This window comes from Portunus trituberculatus, chromosome 44 (genome assembly GCF_017591435.1).
Source record: "Portunus trituberculatus isolate SZX2019 chromosome 44, ASM1759143v1, whole genome shotgun sequence".
Lineage (NCBI taxonomy): Eukaryota > Metazoa > Arthropoda > Malacostraca > Decapoda > Portunidae > Portunus > Portunus trituberculatus.
In genome coordinates this window covers 12,751,081-12,770,716 of record NC_059298.1, presented here as the reverse complement: position 1 = coordinate 12,770,716, position 19,636 = coordinate 12,751,081, and the positions used below count along the sequence as shown (strand labels likewise).

The window sequence follows — 19,636 nt, the reverse complement described above, 5'->3', positions numbered from 1 at the left end:
ATATATATATATATATATATATATATATATATATATATATATATATATATATATATATATATATATATATATATATATATATATATATATATATATATATATATATATATATATATATATATATATATATATATATATATATATATATATATATATATATATATATATATATATATATATATATATATATATATATATATATATATATATATATATATATATATATATATATATATATATATATATAATTTTTCTGCATGATAAATTACATTGTTGTCCTTAAAATATGACAAAAATTTGAAAGTATTGGATCATTGTTACTGGAATGAATGGTATAATTGTTTTGAAGAGTTTAATAAGACTGTTCCTGCTGCTTAGAAGCCAGAAATGGTACTGTATAGAAAATAAGAAGAGTATCTAAAGGAATATAGCACACTAAATCAATGCCATCCAAATGCCCCCTAAAAAAATAATAATAAAAAACAAACAAAGGTGACCCAGTGTGCCACCTCACTGTCTCCTTCAGTACACACTCTGCTTGTAAATCTAAGCTCATGACATACAAAGTTTTCTGGAAACCCAAAATCAAAAGTTTTCCCCATTAGCATCAAAATAGGTGATCCGACTGTCTGACAAGGCTCTTCTATCTTTTATCATCATAGGGAACATTGCACTTGAAAAATACCCTCCTTTGGTCAATGTGTATACATATAATTACATACCTACCTCTAAACCAAGTGAACAGCCTACTTAACATGCCTTTGAATGGAGAAAAGATTTTCTTTTTTCAATCAACTGCCTCATCAAAATTTACCAACCAATGTTATTTTTTTTTTATGGCTTGGAAATTGATACACAGTACTCATATTGCACCTCTGTAGGCTTACCCAGATGTGGTCCCAACCTGCCATGAATCTATTTCAATAACTCTTCCTACAAAAAATGTTGGTACAAAATATGAATATAAAGTGGAAATATCTTCATGGCAGAAACCATACTGGTGTTTGTGGACACACCAACTGCGGCCTAACCTGGACGAGAGCCATTGTTGGTGAAGGTCATGCAGGCCATGTTGGAATGTTTTCTGAGTTGCATCTTACTGTGCTGCACTCGCACCCTGAAAATCAACAAAACAATTAATGTTAGTTTGTTAATTTTTATCTGAACTCTTACATTTCCTGCAACATTGATTGCTACAGATTCCACTTGTAATAAATCAAATGCATAAAACTGATAAAAGTTAAACTTAAAAACTATTTGCACATCAGCAAGTACCTAAATTTTTCTCCCTTATATCAAATAAAAGCTTGCAAATAAATTAATTTTCTCTCCCAAAAACCTTATCTGCTTAAAAAGAGCATACATAATAAGTTTGTCCCAAGTGCACTTAGTCAGGTGTGGTTGAATGCATCTTTCCTTTTGTGCAATGAAATATGATGAGAGAAATAAGTAAGGATTCCAAGAAATATACTATCTTCATATACAAACACCAAATCTGTGATGAATAACATTTAAGTTTATTTCAAAGTTCTTTACCTCTCACTAACTCATACCCAAAGAGGTTTCATTTGCAATGATTGGATTCTTAATTGTTCAAACTACCATGATCCATATCATTTGTAAATATGAAGAAAAAATAATGAACAATCAATATTTTGCTATACAGAGAGAACACAGTTTCCCATAACACTATGTAAAGAGAATAGTATTTCAAAACAAGATATTTTCAAAGGAATGATTTAATAATTTTCCCTTTATTTTTTATCGGAAAAAGTCTGTTTGGTATATATATCCTGTTCGGTGCAAGTTGAAGGATCTTGAATGGGTTAGGGATGAATAATGAGGTATCACTGTCAGTCCTCAGGGGAATATACTACCATTCATTGCTTTGGCATAATCTCATTTTCAAGTTTCACTTACAGTAAAAGTTTGTTGCATGAGAGAGAGAGAGAGAGAGAGAGAGAGAGAGAGAGAGAGAGAGAGAGAGAGAGAGAGAGAGAGAGAGAGAGTGAGAGAGAGAGAGAGAGAGAGAGAGAGAGAGAGAGAGAGAGAGAGAGAGAGAGAGAGAGAGAGAGAGAGAGAGAGAGAGAGAGAGAGAGAGAGAGAGAGAGAGAGAGAGAGAGAGTGTCTCTCCAACTTTGCTTAAAAAAAAAAAGTGAGTTCAGCAAGACTAATTTCACTTCTCCCTCAGTAAAGGATAAGTTTCCTCATTGGTCAAGATGTTGTGGAAGCACAGCAAAGTAGAAGGAAACATTTTGTTATTTTATCATGTGTGGGTCACCTGTTACCAAATGAGGCTCAATAAGAATCTTACTCTCATTGAGTCCAATCATAATTGCAAAACTAATATACTTATAAACATGGCACATTTTATATTTCCTATGCATGATCTGGTAAAATATTTGTTCTATATTCAATGATAAAACAACCTATGAACATTCATATGTTTACATAAAAAATATATATATAAAAAAATAATAATAATAATAATTCAGTGTTATGAAACATTAAATCTTATTTGCTGCTCTACTGGAGAAATCATGAATAACTTTTTTTTCTACTTAATTAAGGAAAAATATTCAACTTCACATTATATTACAATTATAATATCTAATATTAAAACTATGCACCACAGAGGTTCCAGTAAATCTGGCAGTACTATACAAAAAACATTGCAAGGAACTGTTCCCTAAAATTAAACACAACTTTTTTTCAAAATAATGAAAACATAAGTATAGCAAAAATAATGCATCATTATAAAACCCACCCAATGCTAAACTCCATTTAATCAAGTAAATAAGCAGTACACCTGCAACCAAAGCCATGCAAGAACAAGATGGTATTTCCCATCCACTGGAACATGCAGGAAATGTTCTGTGTCAGCTACCAAATCTAATCTAAAAACAAGTTACCACATAATAGGTGTAAAAATAAGTATGTGTATATATCCTGACACGCTTCTTCCTTAACTCCAAGCCAAGGAGAATTTCAATTTGCTCTTATTTACAAATTTCATCCTGTCCACTCTGCAACTCCCCAGTTTCCTTTTGATTCAGACTTTCCATTTTACAAATTACTTGTTTAGCTTTTCCTTTCTAACAATTAATCTAACACTCTTCCTGCTTTTACCTATTTTTTTTTTTTTTTTTTATACCATGTGGGCTTTTCACGAATTTATGGGCTAAAGGGGATACTTATTAAGGGCACCTCCTATTTCAAAGCCCACCCGCTAGGAAACCGTTGCCCCGAGTGAGGAAGCCCAACCTGCACTCAGACCGTAGACAGGATTCGAACCCGTGCGCTTGGAGACCCCTCGGATCCCAAAGCACGCACGGATCCACTGTACTACGGTGGCCCCAATGTTCACATCTGATTTTTTCCTTTCCTTCATTTTAATGGTTTTGACTTGTATATGTTTAGTTTTTTTTTTTTTTTTCATTTCAAATCACATAAATTAAAATTAATAGGGTAAATGGTGGGCTTCCACTAGTTTACTAAACATCATTTAAAAAATTGAACTTTACTGTTTCAATAGCAAGCCTGTCATTGAACCAAACAACCACATGGCTATTATCTCTGTCTTAAAAGAGGTGAACTTTCAAATATGATACAATAAAGCATGCTGAGGTTCTAGTTCTCTGGGTGGACAAAACTTATAATACAACAAATAATGAAACCAAAAAAATATAAATTCATAAAAACTAATCATAAACACAATCAGAATATCAGTGCAACACATTCATTAGTTATTACAAATAATGTGTACTGGGTATTCATCAATGTATGTACATGGTACTGTTACTGACAATAACAGTAATCATGAAATGGAGGTAAGTAAATAAAAGAACAAAAAAAATTAATTAAATAATGAAAGCAAATTAAATCAATCACCCTAGATTTAATACACTACATACATTAAAACCAGTACTAATTACAGGCTCTTACTTCTACTGCACAACCTTCAACACCACAGTTATGTGGTGCTCAGTTACATGCTTTCCATAATCTGCCATCTGGCAAACTAACTTAAATTCTGCTGCCACCCTATCCCATATTACAAAAGTTTTAACTAAATATGCTGTCTCATAAGCCAGTGGTTCCCAAACTGGGGTCCCCGGACCCCTGGGGGTCCCTGAGAAGGTCCTAGGGGGTCCGCTACTTCTCCCGCCAACCTTAGGAGAGAGGATAGAAGGTACCCGTTTTCTTTCACTTTAGCCAGGTGCCGGCGCAGCCGATCGCCACGCACACCGATGATAGCACCTCATTCAACCTGTGATATTTTGGTAACCATAGCATCTAGATGCTTCTGGTTTTTTGCATTGCAAAGAGGAAGAGTCGGTTGTGGACATAATATCATTTGTACTCACTCTTTATTGAATTTCCTAGTATAATCAGTATGTGAATACAAGCTATTTTGTGTGTTTCTCGCCAAACCTCCCGAGTTAGCGCGAGTGAAAAGTCTTAAAGTCCCCGAGGTTTAAGGGTTAATTTGAATTTATTACGACGTAGTGTAATGCTCAAATATGTAGGAATGATTTAAGTCTAGAAAGGAAATTATAAGTAGTATTATTATCTTTAAGTAATCTTAAGTATGGAATTAATTATATAAAAAATGACTCACTACTTGAATTGATCACAAATAACTTCCCTTTTGTTTTTCTTCTTCTCACTAACACTTAAACAAAACACTTAAGCACTTAAAATTCAGCGATTGCGCCATGTGTCGTCAGACTTTTTTGAAAATATTTCAAATGTTTATTTTAAGACTTTCTTCGTGTAGGAATATGCAAATAGTAAATTTACTGCATTGTAATCATATAATGGGTACCTTGGTATGGTAATAGTAACTTCTGATTGGCTGGGGGTCCTCGGATGGGACTTAAATATCTGGGGGGTCCTTAGCATGGTAAAGTTTGGGAACCTCTGTCATAAGCAACAATGCCTACATCACTGACTGGACACTTACTTAAAACAGTTGATGCCTCAGCTATTGCTATCTACTGAAGCTGCATTTTGATTGGTTTATTAGTTACTACATTTTATTTATGCTATGCATAAATGCCATTCCCATGATATAAACTCTCATAAATGAAATTTTACTTTATACATATTTTTTTCAGTAATGACAAAATTTTGCAATACATTTCATAGGGATGACTTGATTTACATTTTTCTGACTTTCTGTATTCCCTATGATGTGCTCTGGAGTAATCAGCTTTTGGCTCATATAACTGTACTAAGAACAAGAGCTGTTTTTCATACATATGCTTGGATATTCTTAACCATGCTGCATTACTGGAATCTATGACAGTTGACAACAATAGTAGGAAAGGCATGATTACATTTCACAAGAATTTGTTAATGAAAATTCTGTTTCAAGATGTATCATAACCATACATTATCAGCTTTACTTTACTTTCTAGTGAAACTTCAAACCACTCATGATTCTACAATTAAAGTGATTTTTTTAAAAGTGATAAGCATAATATTTTTCCAATACTGTATAATAAGAAGAACCTGTGAATTTATACAGGCATGAATACAAATTTCCATCTTCATAAAAGATGTCTTGCATGAATAATACAAAAGTATGTCACCAGGAAAAATATAAACAAGAATTTTTTTCATAGTAATTCCACAATGCTGACTATAAACAGCTCATATAATCAATCCCAAGGAGTAAGCTGTACAGATAATCAAGCATAAGCATTTTGCTCACCAAATCAGTATACAAAAGGGATAAAGATTTTTGTGCACAAATAAACTGGCGTGCATGTATTAGCCTGGCCACCTAAGAGGCAAGCCAGCAACCAAGGTTACAACACCAATGCAACTTAGGAACAATGGAAATACCTTAAGGGTCAGTGCTTTAGCCCATTAGTTTCCCCAATATACCCTGAAATATAAAATTTGTGTTAAAGTCTGTAAGAGGCAGAGTGATAGAAACAATGGTGAATCAAAAAGCTGTATATAATCACACTCTGGGTCATGCAACACTCAAGGTAAGAAATTGATTAGATCAATAGTAGATGTTCTACAATTAGAAGTAACATTCTACAATAGAGTAGAGATTAGTTTATAGAAATTAGGGTATCATACTTAATAAATCATAATCCCTTTCTTCCTTTCCCAATTTCATGAAAGTGCCATCATTATTACTATTAAAGGTACACTTAGGGATTCTATAGAAATAATTTCAAGATTCATCTTAGTGATTAATGGAAATGCAGATGTTGCAAAAGGAAGAACACTTCCAATCATAAAACTTTTCTACAAAGAAATGAATTACTGCCATTATAATGCTCATCAAAACATTTTTTACTGATGCAATATTTCATCAAAATTGCATTTGTTCATGAGTTTACCTTTCCTTTAATTAATAGAATTTCCATAACATCCTATGATTTTCAAATTACAAGAGCACAATCATTGTATGGCTTGCTTTCATATTCTAGTTCCATAACCAATTTACCTTGAAAGTTGCTTACCTTCCTTTTCTTTTTAGGTTTTTTAGTAGGAGCCTCTGACTGAGACAGAGAGGAGTTAGGATCAGTAACTGAGGCAGAAGAAGCAGACACGAGACTGGCAGTGTCGCCCTGCAGGGAGTCGTCCTGGCAGCAGCAGTCATCAAGGCAAAAGGGAGGGGAAGGGGAAAAGCATGCTCTGTTATGACACTCTCACTCACCAACAGCTACACTCCCAGTGGCTCAAAAAACTTTGCCTACACCGTAACCACTACAATCTTTCCACACAATGCACCAGGTCATGGACAATGTTGAAACAATACATTACTATGTCTTTTACTAACAAGGTTAAATTCATATCCATTCCCTGGTAGCATTAAAGTGTTATCAGGCAGTTGCTGCTGACACAAAATAGGTTAGTAAAAGGTTAACCAACTGTGTAGCACCAATAACCATGCAAGTTATAGACTCTTGTGCAAGAAGCGCTCAGCCACACAAAGCTACATAAAATTGCTGCTTTGAAGATCAACTACAATAAAGATAGCAACCCAATTGTAATATGGCCATTGAAAACATAGCATATGCAAGCCTTTGCAACATGATTTGCCCTGAACACTCATATATATCAGGTTTGTATAAATTAATCAAAATGTATTCGTTGTTAAAATTGGCGCATGTTATAGTGACCAATATTACACACATGTAGCAACCCTTGTTAATTTTACAGCAGTACATACAACCTGATAGAACAACACATTTTGACCATATCTTACAACAAGAAATATAGCTGCTTTACACTTTAAACTATTTTCTTAATAATAATAATAATAAAAATAAAGAAAAAAAATAGGTATATAGCAAAACATAAGGGTTGAAATTGCAAGAGCAACAAATATTACACACTTACCTCTTGACACTGTTCTTCATTCACAGGTCCATTTGTGCTTGAGGTCTGTGAACAACAAAAAAAATAGATGACATCTTTTCCATGATCAAACTGATAAAATCAATTTTTCTGATACTTACTAACTTATATAAACAATGATCAAAATTGCTACTTTGCACAAAAAGTAAGTATTCCACAAAATATATATTGTCTCTACGAAACCTTAAAATATGCAAAGCTTTTTTCTAAGCAACTATATTATCTTCATAAAAACTCAAAGCATACACAACAAAATGTATTATTTTTGACATCATAAAATTTCAAAATTACATAATACATTAAAAAAACTGACTCATACATGCAAAAAAAATTAAATAAATAAATAAAAAAATAAAAAAAACTTGGCATCACATTAAATATCTTTGGGAAAAAAATATTCTGGCAAAGTTCTAGTTAGCTAATTCTTTTCTTACTTATTGAAAATCTTGCCAAGGTGAAATGAGCATGTTTCACAGAAAAAAAGAAAAAAAAAGAGGCTCAGTCAAATGAGAAAACTTACTACTAAGGTCCTGTAAGACAGGCATGATGGAGTCCATCATGTCCTATGCAAAGTCATGATTTCCCAACTTACTTTTAAGGTTTGAAGAGTTCTAATTCCTATATATAATAAAAAAAAAATCATTACACTTATTGCAGAAACATGTCTCTCTCAATTATTACTGTAGCATATGAAATGTTAATAAATAACTTTTTACTAAATATGTAAAACTAAGTGCTGTCAACTCTCAATTAATGTGAGCATTACGTTCCTGGAGACGTCGCGTCATTCAAGCATAATTTTCCCACAGAAAACAATGGTAATGGGGGATTATGTTCCTGGCCACTGGGAAAGTCTGCCTATTTTGGGGATTTTGTTACTCAGACCTTAAAAACATAAATACATTACTAGGTCACGGAAACAATAAAAGCACATGTTCTAATTTTATTAGCTGATGGTACGCAATGTGCTCTCCCTCAGTCTCGTCGCATGGACAATCACCGAGATCTTTTCTCCCCTAGCATAGCGATCTAACACTGAACTTCTTTTCATTAGTTACAGTCTTCCTAGATTTCTTAGAATCATTTTTCTGTGAGGAGGTTGAAGGATGCTTGGATACCATAGTATAGGGCATTAGGCAAAAAGAACATGAAGAAATGATCCACTTACAGTGTGGGTTAGCTTCAGACTGAGGAGTGATAACTGTGAGAAGGAATAGAGTGTCTCTGAACTATCACTTAGTGCCACAGTGTCAAGGTGATCCTCATGGCATGATTGTATACGAACACAAATATATGAAATCCATTATAGCAGGCAATAAAGGGATGGAAACAAATACTGTGGTGAAAGTAACACTCAAGCTAACAGGTGTCACAAGAAGAAGAAGCGACTGCCACTGATTGATGGCGGACAAATGCCTCATCTCCTGCTTCATTTTCCATGTTCTATGCAAGATTTCACTTTGTATATCACAAAACAATAATTTCTTGGTGGTAAGACTTGTAAAAAGCTAATAGAAATGTTGTTTTGTGAACGTAAACGTAAATACAAGACAGTAACGCCTCCTTGGGAAGTAGTTTCACTGGCAACCTGCTAGCAACCTGTTACCATGGCAACAGTATCTCCCTATGTGTTCATGGATGCTATTTTGCAGACAGAAGTTGCTCTGCTTGTTGTAAAGTTTCTTGTAACCTAGGCCAGCGTGATTCCCAGCAGAAGCAGCGTGGGTGCGCGTGATGTCGTCGAGTTGAGTTAACCCGTGTTAAATTGAATAAATCGCATTATTCAATTGTATCTCCTTAAATATCAAGTTGTGTTAAATCAAAACTGAATTATTCAAACTCATGTTAATTGAGAGTTGACTGTATTTATAATTTTTTATGGGGTTTGACATATCCATGATTCTGTCATATCACCTGTACTACATTCTTCATCATAACATTGATTGCATTAATTTTCTGCGAGAAAATCTTCAGCAAAGAAATGATAAGCTATTTGTGTAGTCCAATTAAAAGTACCCTAAGACATACGAGTTAAAGAAGCATATAAAATAACTTCACCATGCAGTATTCACCCATCAACATAATTTACATACTCTCTATATATTGAATAATGTAGCTATACAAACCTGGTTTCAGATTCTATGAGTTAGTCAAAGTACATTTCACTCACCTTAAATTTCCAGTAGTTTGCATGCATGTCACCAATATGAACATCCAAAGAAACTGATAAAAATCACCATGATGGCCAATTCCAAAAGAACAACAACAACAAAAATAAATAAATAAAATAAATAAATAAATAAATAAAAACGTAAGTCTTCCAAATCTAAAGATCCATAAGTAGGAAAACTACCAACACACGCAAGTGGTGCTGCAGGCAAATGCAAATATCACCTAACGATCATCACATGAAGGAAACTGAAATGCACCACAACCAGCATAGACAGATGGGTTTCCAAGTTACATCACAACTGAGAGAGAGAGAGAGAGAGAGAGAGAGAGAGAGAGAGAGAGAGAGAGAGAGAGAGAGAGAGAGAGAGAGAGAGAGAGAGAGAGAGAGAGAGAGAGAGAGAGAGAGAGAGAGAGAGAGAGAGAGAGAGAGAGAGAGAGAGAGAGAGAGAGAGAGAGAGAGAGAGAGAGAGAGAGAGAGAGAGAGAGAGAGAGAGGGGGGGGGACCAGATTTCAAATCATGTAATTTAACATTCTACATTTGCAAACTGTAGCATCACTTCATGCAATATGGATCATACAAAAATATAATAAAATATGTACAGTACTAGCTGAGGTGCTGTTCTGTCTGTCACATCCAGTTAAATGTATAAAACACACACACACACACACACACACACACACACACACACACACACACACACACACACATACACACACACACACCATGAACCACTGAGCTTACTGCCGTATCATTAACATCACTAGTTAACCATTTCTCAGATTAACAAATAACTGACCTATAAAATACTAAATAGCAATGGTAGAACTTTAACATAGTGCTGGTGTCAGTTCCTGGTTCTGTGATACTGTAACCACTTCCTTTACTATTCACTTAGTTTGACTGCTTATACCTCACAAACAAGTCAAAGGTGTATTTCATAGGAGAGAGAGAGAGAGAGAGAGAGAGAGAGAGAGAGAGAGAGAGAGAGAGAGAGAGAGAGAGAGAGAGAGAGAGAGAGAGAGAGAGAGAGAGAGAGAGAGAGAGAGAGAGAGAGAGAGAGAGAGAATTTTGTCATTTGATAATTTTTGTTAACATTTGTAATCATACACTGACTTCTTTCAAAACTTAGTCATATACGACTTACTTCATTAATAGACAAGATGGAAAGACAAGTTTAAAATGACTCACTGTTTAAGACAAAAAAAATTCATGTCCATGTGATCATTACCAGATTCTGAGAAAGTTGCTAAAAGAACAAATTTTTCTTCATTAAAATTATATATATATATATATATATATATATATATATATATATATATATATATATATATATATATATATATATATATATATATATACATTTCATTGCAGGCTCATTAGTTCACTAATTATGATGTGAGGGACAAAAGAATGCAATTCAAGCAATTTAAAAACAAAAGGATAGGTATTTTTTACAAAGGTCACGTACTACATGCGAAGTATTTGTCCTGAAAACAAAAAGCTGTGATGAAACTCCTCCAATAATGCAGCAAAAGCTCTGATTTGTTAATTCAGCAAGCAGTGCTTGCTCTAGAAGGTGAGGTATTCAGAGCCAGAAATCATGCTAACCATACATTATTCCATGCAGCCTACACAGTGACCTAACCTAAGGGAAAAGTAAGTCAAGAAACCACAACTTAGCTATTGATGATGGAGTGAATCCATAGCACTTTCACATGTTCCTTCAATAATGATTAAAGTAAATAGGATTCGAGCCAACGCAGCAAAAGAACCAAACAAGACCACCTGCGAGTGAAAAGATACTGCCATGCTACACTTATGCCATCATGGCAGATATCACAACTGTTGTATGCCACAATAACAGAAGACTTGGCTAATCAACAAATCAAGCCAAAATAGAGAAATAGAAAAGAAAAGAAAAAAATATAAATAAAGGACATCCCATCAAGGTCAAAGGTAACATGAGAACTGAAACAGCAGCTGACAGACACCACCTGCTGTTCCAGCGGATTGATGTTGTTGATGGTGGTGGTTGAGGTATTCCTGCTGTTGCGTCCCACCCAACCAACCATGTAGCCCATTTTACTCACACGGCTAGCGGCCAGGGCTGCCTGCAACACCACACACCCACTCGTGTTAGTGAACAAAGCCTGCCGCAAGAGACTCCCCTACTACAGTCACTAGCAAGCACCCTGAAACCACTTGTAAGCTAGCAGAAAACAGAAGAGTAAGATCAATCACCATAGTTCACCATCTAAATATTTCACTTTTCTATACATGTGTTAATTGTCACTGATAAAAACATCTCCCTTTCTATGATTAATACAAACAAGTACTGCTACAGTGAATAACCTATGTGGTGCGCTACATAAAATAACTAATACAAATGGAGTGAATATAAAATAACTAATACCAATGGAGTGAATCGTGTACATGGTGGACTGAGTCTCAGTGAAATTTCCTACAGCAAAAAGTATAAAAGATGTCAAAACATGTCACATTGTAATATGAATTCCTGATCCACTTTTAATGAAAATAATAGAAGCAGATTTTCTTGGTATTATGTACAAGAATAATTATTCAATAATATTCAATACTCTAATGAACAACCAGTGCATTTATATTTCCCAAGTGAAATCCTTCTTTGGAAAGAAATGAAATCAACTAATGAAAATTTTATACATTCAACCTTTTGTACTACATTATATTTAATCAATTCAGGGTCAACATCATACTGGAAGAAAGCTATCCTTTAAATCACTTGTTATACATGAGTGCATTTCCAATAATTTCCTTCTCTATTCTTTAGGTCAATCTCAGTTAACAGCTACAGATTTGCAATCAGCCACTATTTGTTAAATTTAGGCAAATCATAAGGGTTAAAAACATTTCATATATGAAAGGACAGAAGTAGTTATGTTTTGTACCCAATCAATGGGCAAAATTCTAATGATAAATTTTACATTCCTTGACAAACTCATGGCTTCATTTACATACCTACAAGTCAGCCTATTCTTCTTTTTTCTCTCACAGTTATGTGTATAAAAAAGGTAATGATAACCTGATTTAATGACATGAATGGATGAAGATGATTGATCATGCAGTCATTCAGCAGACACTCAAGCTACAGACACACTTCTGGATATCAAGGAATTAGTGTGAATGTTAACTGATATTAAGTTAGAATTACATGCATTAATGACAAAGGGGAAGTAAAACAGGAAAAAACATACATAACAAGCTGAAGAGCAAATTGTTATTTATACAGGCAAAAGTTAAAGCAGAAGCTCAGTGCTTATTGAATCGAACACTACACTCAGCATGTGCTTTGCATTTGCCTTACCTGCACGGAATCTTGATCCAACTTCTGTGTCTGAACTGGTTCAACATTTCATACATCTGCAATCACTACCTAACATACCTTCTGTAAGTTTTCATTCTCAATTTAATTTAGTTTCATACATTTTGGAGTAATACATATAGAAAGGACGAGTTGCTTCATGCCCTAAGGCTCCCCAGTATTCTGGGGATTTAATTTAATTTGTAGAGGGATGCTCAAACATAGACTTTTACCTACCTTAGCAGCAGTAAGCTCCTTCTGCAACTGTTCGATGAGCTGCTCTTGTTGACGGCTGGCATCCTGTCCAACAGTGACCAGTGCTCGCAGCTTTTCGTTGTCTGCCTTCAGCTCCAGTATACTTTCTTCACTATTACCACCACCCTGCACATGATACTGAGGGTTGGTCCAGGAATATGTCAACTCACTTCCATTGTTCATTGAAGAACATGCCAATTTAATAACGAAGTCTTTTGACAAAAATCAGCTACATTATTACTGAATGGTGTTAATGTCAAGCAAATACTTCAAACCTTACATTTGTAAATGTTATTGATAATCTCTAAGGCAAATACTACATTATATATGGCATGAAATTATGATTCAACCTCTTTTAGTGGGTTGACATCTTCCAACAACCCAACAGGCTGTGCATGCTATAACCCACACAGAGCTAATACAAAGCATAACAAATGTATCACAGTTTATATCTTACTAAACTGTGATGCTGCACATTATATATCATGGACCAGTATGACACACATATTTGTGCTTTTAAGCTGATACACTGCAGTGATCACAAGTTATACTTTCTGTACATTTATAGTATAAATAAGCCAAACACATATGAAGAAAAAAAATAAATAAATAAATAAAAAAAAAAAATTAAAAATTAATAAAAAAAAAAATAATAATAGAATAAAAAATAAACAAATAAATAAAAAATTAGGTGAATTTCTTTTGAAGCTTGACATGTGTACATATAAAATTACACGCAATATTCAATGACCCATCACAGCAGCATACAATTCTGAAGCACATGCAAGACACCACAAATGAAAAAAGAAATTGTTTTACATGCTTGAAAGTCTTCACAATCCTACACATGTTAACAGCTTTGAATGTGTACAAACTTTGTTTCAATAAATCACATGTACAGTTTGTAATCTTACACATTCCCCACACAAGTATAACTACATACTGTATATGTAATTTCTTTGTGCAAGATATGAAACACCTCCATCTTTCAAATCACAATTTAGACACAATGCCTTATTAAAACTATATATATATATATATATATATATATATATATATATATATATATATATATATATATATATATATATATATATATATATATAAAACTAGATTTACAGTATTTCACAATACAAGGAAACTTAATTATGAACTTACTTGGGTGGAAGTTCTAGCAAGTTGCTCTTCTGCTTGTTGCAATTTTTCTTGAATTGATTCCTTTTCTAGCTCTACTGTTTGCAACTGTTGTTGTAGTGACTCAATCTTAAGTGTCTGTGGAATATAAATAAAATTTTATAATTTCCTAAGCTTAGTTGCAGTGCAATGGATAGTAATGGCTTGTTTCATAAACAATAAGGTATGTAAAATACTGAAAGCATTTAAGTCTTAAGATGGTTTAATAGTATCAAGCTTATGGCACCTTACCATCCCCTGTAGAGATCACAGCACTCACCATAAGCCAATACCAACAAATGAATATCCCACTGAATATGCCAAATCCACTGAGAGAGAAAAACTAAAGTAGATGACTAAATTCCATAAAATAAAAATGCACATCAAAAATTTACTGCAAAATGAGAAGTGGTGTACAGAGCACAAGTATAAAGAGATAGCTTTTTCAAGGCTGATAATTTCTCATTAGTGCCAAGAACAGTCTGTAGCAGACAAAACCATCATGCAGGATAAAAGTGCATACACTACATTATAGATAGATTAAATTCAAATTAGCATGTGGTGACAGTATCAGAATAATGTTATTTGATTTTAGTATTAACAAGATGGTTAGCTGATACAGTTACTGTTCCTTGGCAATATCAGAGGTCCTTTCCACCATAACTTGATTGTATTGGTAGTATATATATTGTCTTAAGTGAAACTGATGGTGAGGATGCAGTAAGCTTAAGCAGTTGATTTTTAGCTTCGTAATCTGAGGAATTTAAAGCCTTTGTTTGTGTGGTGATACCCTGCACTGGACTAGGCTTTCAAAGAAAAAAAGAGAGAGAGAGAGAGAGAGAGAGAGAGAGAGAGAGAGAGAGAGAGAGAGATTCTAATTCTGTGGAAGTTTTATAAAGCATGGGTCACACCAAGTACAGCTACATTTCTCCCACATGACACACTGTTGCATTGCACCTGCTGTATCTTGCCACTTCCATATCATTTGTTAAAAATCTTTATGAACCAATTATTGCATGATGGCCTACAGCTCAAACTAAACAAAACATTTTTCACCATAAGTGAGAGGAGCACACATATTAAGATGTGTGTTGCATATCAAAATACTTATCAAAGCATGTTTATTATTTTGTTTATCTTTCAGTCAGTGAATGCTGATGTGTTGCACCAGCACAAGCTGCCTGTGGAAAACATTTTACTTAAGGCCTCCCAGCAAGGATAAAAATTAGGCTGGGACAAACTGACTCACAGGCATCTCAAGTGTATCTTTTTCCTCACCCAGGCCTATAAGAACAATGATCATTGTTTATTACTAGTCACTATTAGCTGTGTCTTTGGTAATGCATAAAAGGCTTTTTCTCAGATTGACGTGCATTATATCCAGTTATTTTTGTGGTGAATGCAAAGGAGACAAGTTAGTGTAATATCATTCCATCATAGATCCTCGCATGTCAGGCTTGAATACAAAGTAGAAAACATGAAACTTCCAAAACCTAAAACAAAAATTTGTCAGTCACTAAGAATGATCTTTTCCCAGCCATAGTGGTGACATCCCCACTACTTTCCTTCAGCTATCAAGCCATAAGAGTCAAATTAAAATCATAATTCCTTCATATAGGAGTTATAAGTTGCCAGTAGAGATAAAAGGGTGACAATTATTTACCATCCCCTTTGATGAATTTTTGTATGATGTTTAGGAATTAACAGCTTTAAACTTATGTATATGTTTTGCTATATCAAAACCATTCAAGCCCAACATGTGATGATCTATGATGGAATTATATCACTGACTTGTCTACTTTGCATGATGTTAAGTTGAATGTATTAATGAGATCCATTTTACATTAGTATATTACTACATGAAGGTAGTCAGAAAATGCAACAGTGTATCTTGTGATTCTGGTATACAAATGTGCACAACAAAGATACTGAGCCCACTAGATGTAAGAGGACTTTTCTTTCAGTATAATGTTACATAATATACTGGCAAAAAATAATTATTACTTATCATACCTCCAACAGGTTAAAACAAATGCAATCATCCAAACTATCTAAACATTGAATAACCAAATTATGTGTGAATAAGAACACACTTTGAAATACAGATATAGTTTGGGTTCAGTTTCTACGATACAATACTTAAATGAAACCTTTTTTTTCCTTGAGTAAAAGCTAAGGATCACTGGTATATACCTGCACTTGTCTAAGCATCACTAAACCAAACAAATACATTTTCTCTAACTAAAGTGAAGCGAAATGTGATAAGAATGTCTCCCACTAGACCCAAGGTCAAAATATCAAATTTTTTTGCAGTGATGCCTATGACATCATAATGAATTAATTAGTTTGTTTGGATGCCTTGTCTGAGAGCTGAGGATGGAACTGGTAACAACAATAATGAGGAGCAAAGTCATAAATTAAACTAAAATAATTCCACAAGAAAAATTGGGGATTTCTATTCTTCTATTTCAATATCAGCAAGTATACAAAGATTCATTATTCTTTCATCCTCAATTCCCTCTATATAAGAAACACGATATATATGTGGACTGTTAATTAAATTACTATAAGTTGGTTACTGGAAGTGAATTCAGTAACATTATACAAGACTGCAAAGTCATTCATGAGTGAACACAAGTATTTGTGAGGATAGCATGCTCTCTGGATAGAATTTTAACTCTTGATTTTAGTTTAAGATTAGTCTTTTTTAAGTCAGTTACTTCAAATGTCAAAGCTTAAAACACATACATCATTAATAACAAAAAAACAGATAGTGTGTACTAATCACAGCCATTTAATTTACAATATATACTACCTGCATATCTTTATTTCTTGTATCCTGCATCAATCACTGAATCTTAGAAAAATTAAACAAATTATCATTTTTTTTTTTTGTAGATTTTTCAGTACTGCATATCAGAAGAATAAAGGCTCCCATACACCTCAGTGGGCTCAAATTTCAGAAACCAATGTAGAGCTGCTAAATTTTAAACATCAAAAAGTTACCTTAGTAGTAACTACAGTGGGAAGAGTTTTCTCTAAGCAAGTAAATGCAAACTCCACCCCAACAGTTTCTGCTGCAGCCTAGAAGGGTGGAAATGTGGAAACTAATTTTACAAAACCCAAATAATTGAAAAGAACGAACACTCAACAAACATTTATAAACATGCACACACACACATACACACAGGTAATAACTGTTCATCTAGATATGCATTTTCATATTTAGTACCCACTTTTCTTGTACAATAAACAATGAAAAAAAAAAACTACTTTTGTGTGTTAATCTTGTACAAAATCTTTTAATGAAATTGATTGGTGTTATTTGACCGACCTAAAAATGTTGCTGGTGATCTACGAGTAAATTAAAAAAGTTCAAATATTAATACCCGATAAAAGCAGACACAAAGTAAACCAGAAAAAGACATGCTCTAGCTAGGGCCTCTAATACTATTAAGTAAGTCATCAAAGAGTATCAGTATTAATGCTATTGTCTACTACAATGCTGGTAGTACTATAAAGGGTGAAACAAAATTGATCTCAGATAAGTTCCAATGAATGGACTAATCCTTCCTCCTCACTTTTTCTTCTAACTTTATATTCTAAATGTGCTTTACTGATAAGTGTAACGGATAGCTACTCTAATACTTTTCTTATTACACATACATTTTTGAGAAATGTCCATCTGAACCAAATAAACTAATTGATGAATTCCTAGTCTACATCCTGTCACCATGACTATGATTACTTATGTTTAAAAAAACTGAAGCATATGATAGATTGGTAAAACTAATAAAATAGGCATGCTACATCAAAACATTATAAACAAAGGATAAAAACATAGACTATACTCTGCTTGAAACATTTCAGTCAATGAATGGTCATGGTATACTTACATTGTCTGACTGTTGTTCTTTCTCCAAGTAACCTTCTAGTTCCTTCAATTGTAGCTCAAGATTTCTTTTCTCTTCCACTAACTGATGTAGATCTTCCTCCTTATCAGATAAACGTTTCTTCCAAGCCACCTCTTCAGACTCGACTGATGCTTGCAGTGACTTAAGTAGATTTTCCTGAAAAACAAAGTTAATAACTTGACAGATTTAGATGTAACATTACTCTGTTTACTTAATACATTCCCTGCGATTGCCAGTGCAGCAAACTCTCCTGCACTGCGATACAATTAAATTGTTATCACATCAGTGCTCGTCAAGCCAGCAAAGGGTGTTGTCTGGGAGAACACCCAAACAAACTGGCAAACTCACAGTGTTTGCCCACCAATGGGTTGCATCACATACCGTGAAAAATCTATGACTTCCCTGCGATGCAACACAGCGGTGGACATACTTAACTAGTTGAAATTCAGTATGTCTCTATATTGTACTATATTTTCCTTTCCTAAATTTGTTTATATATTTTGTCTCTGTTCTGCATATTTAGAAAATGAATGCTACGTAGTTTTATGGTCAACTAAGTTCAACAGAAGAGAGAGAGAGAGAAGATAAAATAATACAATAAAGATGACATCAGGAAAATTATGAAAAGATCAATAAAGAAGATTATTGAAGCTTATCAAGGAAAGTCTAATTGTGATATCTTAGTTTAGATTGTTTCTTATAGAAAAGTTTCATGTTCTTCTAAAGGAAAAATGTAAGATAATGCAGTTCTCTTAGATGTATTAGAAAAAAAGGAAAAAAAGTATTTTCATTTCATTTTTATGGCAGATATTTCTTAAAATTTAATGTTTTGTCTCTTTACTTATATCTATTTATATATGCAACTCAAAAGGGTCACCAATGGCAGCTTTTTTACAATTTGTAAAAAAAAAAAAAAAAAAAACATTGACGCTTGTCAAGCAAAGTCCAATTGTGAATCTGTTTTAATTATTTGTTATAGAAAAGTTTTATGTTCTAAAGAAAAAATATAAGATAATAAAGTTTTTTACATGTATTAGAAAGAAAATATGGAAATAAGAAGGCTATTCTTCATTTAATTTTTATAACATTAAAAATTAAATAAGCTTCACATTATTTATCAATAATTGTTTATTACACCCTTCTTGACATACTGTTTAATGCAATTTTACTATATAATCCAATTTCTATTAATAGTAAGATTAAAATATGATGTATGTGAAAACTGCTGTACAACCCACTGGTGGGTCGTATCGTAACAATGGATAGTATAGCAACTGATGATCCACAGGTGGGTCATATCGCAGGGAACGTGTTAAGACACAAAATTCTTCATAGATCTTGCTGAAATCATTACAAAATGGTATAGCCAACACAAGGCATACACACAAAAAC

The 19,636-nt window shown here is 33.6% G+C and overlaps 1 protein-coding gene across 9 annotated transcripts in view; it reads right to left on the bottom strand.

Moving 5' to 3' along the window:
* Nucleotides 1–338: 338 nt before the first annotated feature.
* The window catches only part of LOC123518567 (ribosome-binding protein 1-like), a 53,056-nt gene continuing 33,758 nt past the window's right edge, over nt 339–19,636 (bottom strand). The window contains exons 16-24 of one of the 9 annotated variants that reach the window (XM_045279421.1): nt 18,227–18,400; nt 17,337–17,414; nt 14,316–14,429; nt 13,140–13,295; nt 11,557–11,673; nt 7,372–7,416; nt 6,489–6,611; nt 5,854–5,896; nt 339–1,117 (exon numbers count right to left, since the gene is read on the bottom strand). In XM_045279421.1, the coding sequence (XP_045135356.1) occupies nt 5,870–5,896; nt 6,489–6,611; nt 7,372–7,416; nt 11,557–11,673; nt 13,140–13,295; nt 14,316–14,429; nt 17,337–17,414; nt 18,227–18,400 (834 nt within the window). In that variant the 3' untranslated portion in view covers nt 339–1,117; nt 5,854–5,869. The remainder of the gene's footprint in view (nt 1,118–5,853; nt 5,897–6,488; nt 6,612–7,371; nt 7,417–11,556; nt 11,674–13,139; nt 13,296–14,315; nt 14,430–17,336; nt 17,415–18,226; nt 18,401–19,636) is intronic. The other 8 variants (XM_045279422.1, XM_045279423.1, XM_045279425.1 and 5 more) reach the window with 8 other exon arrangements.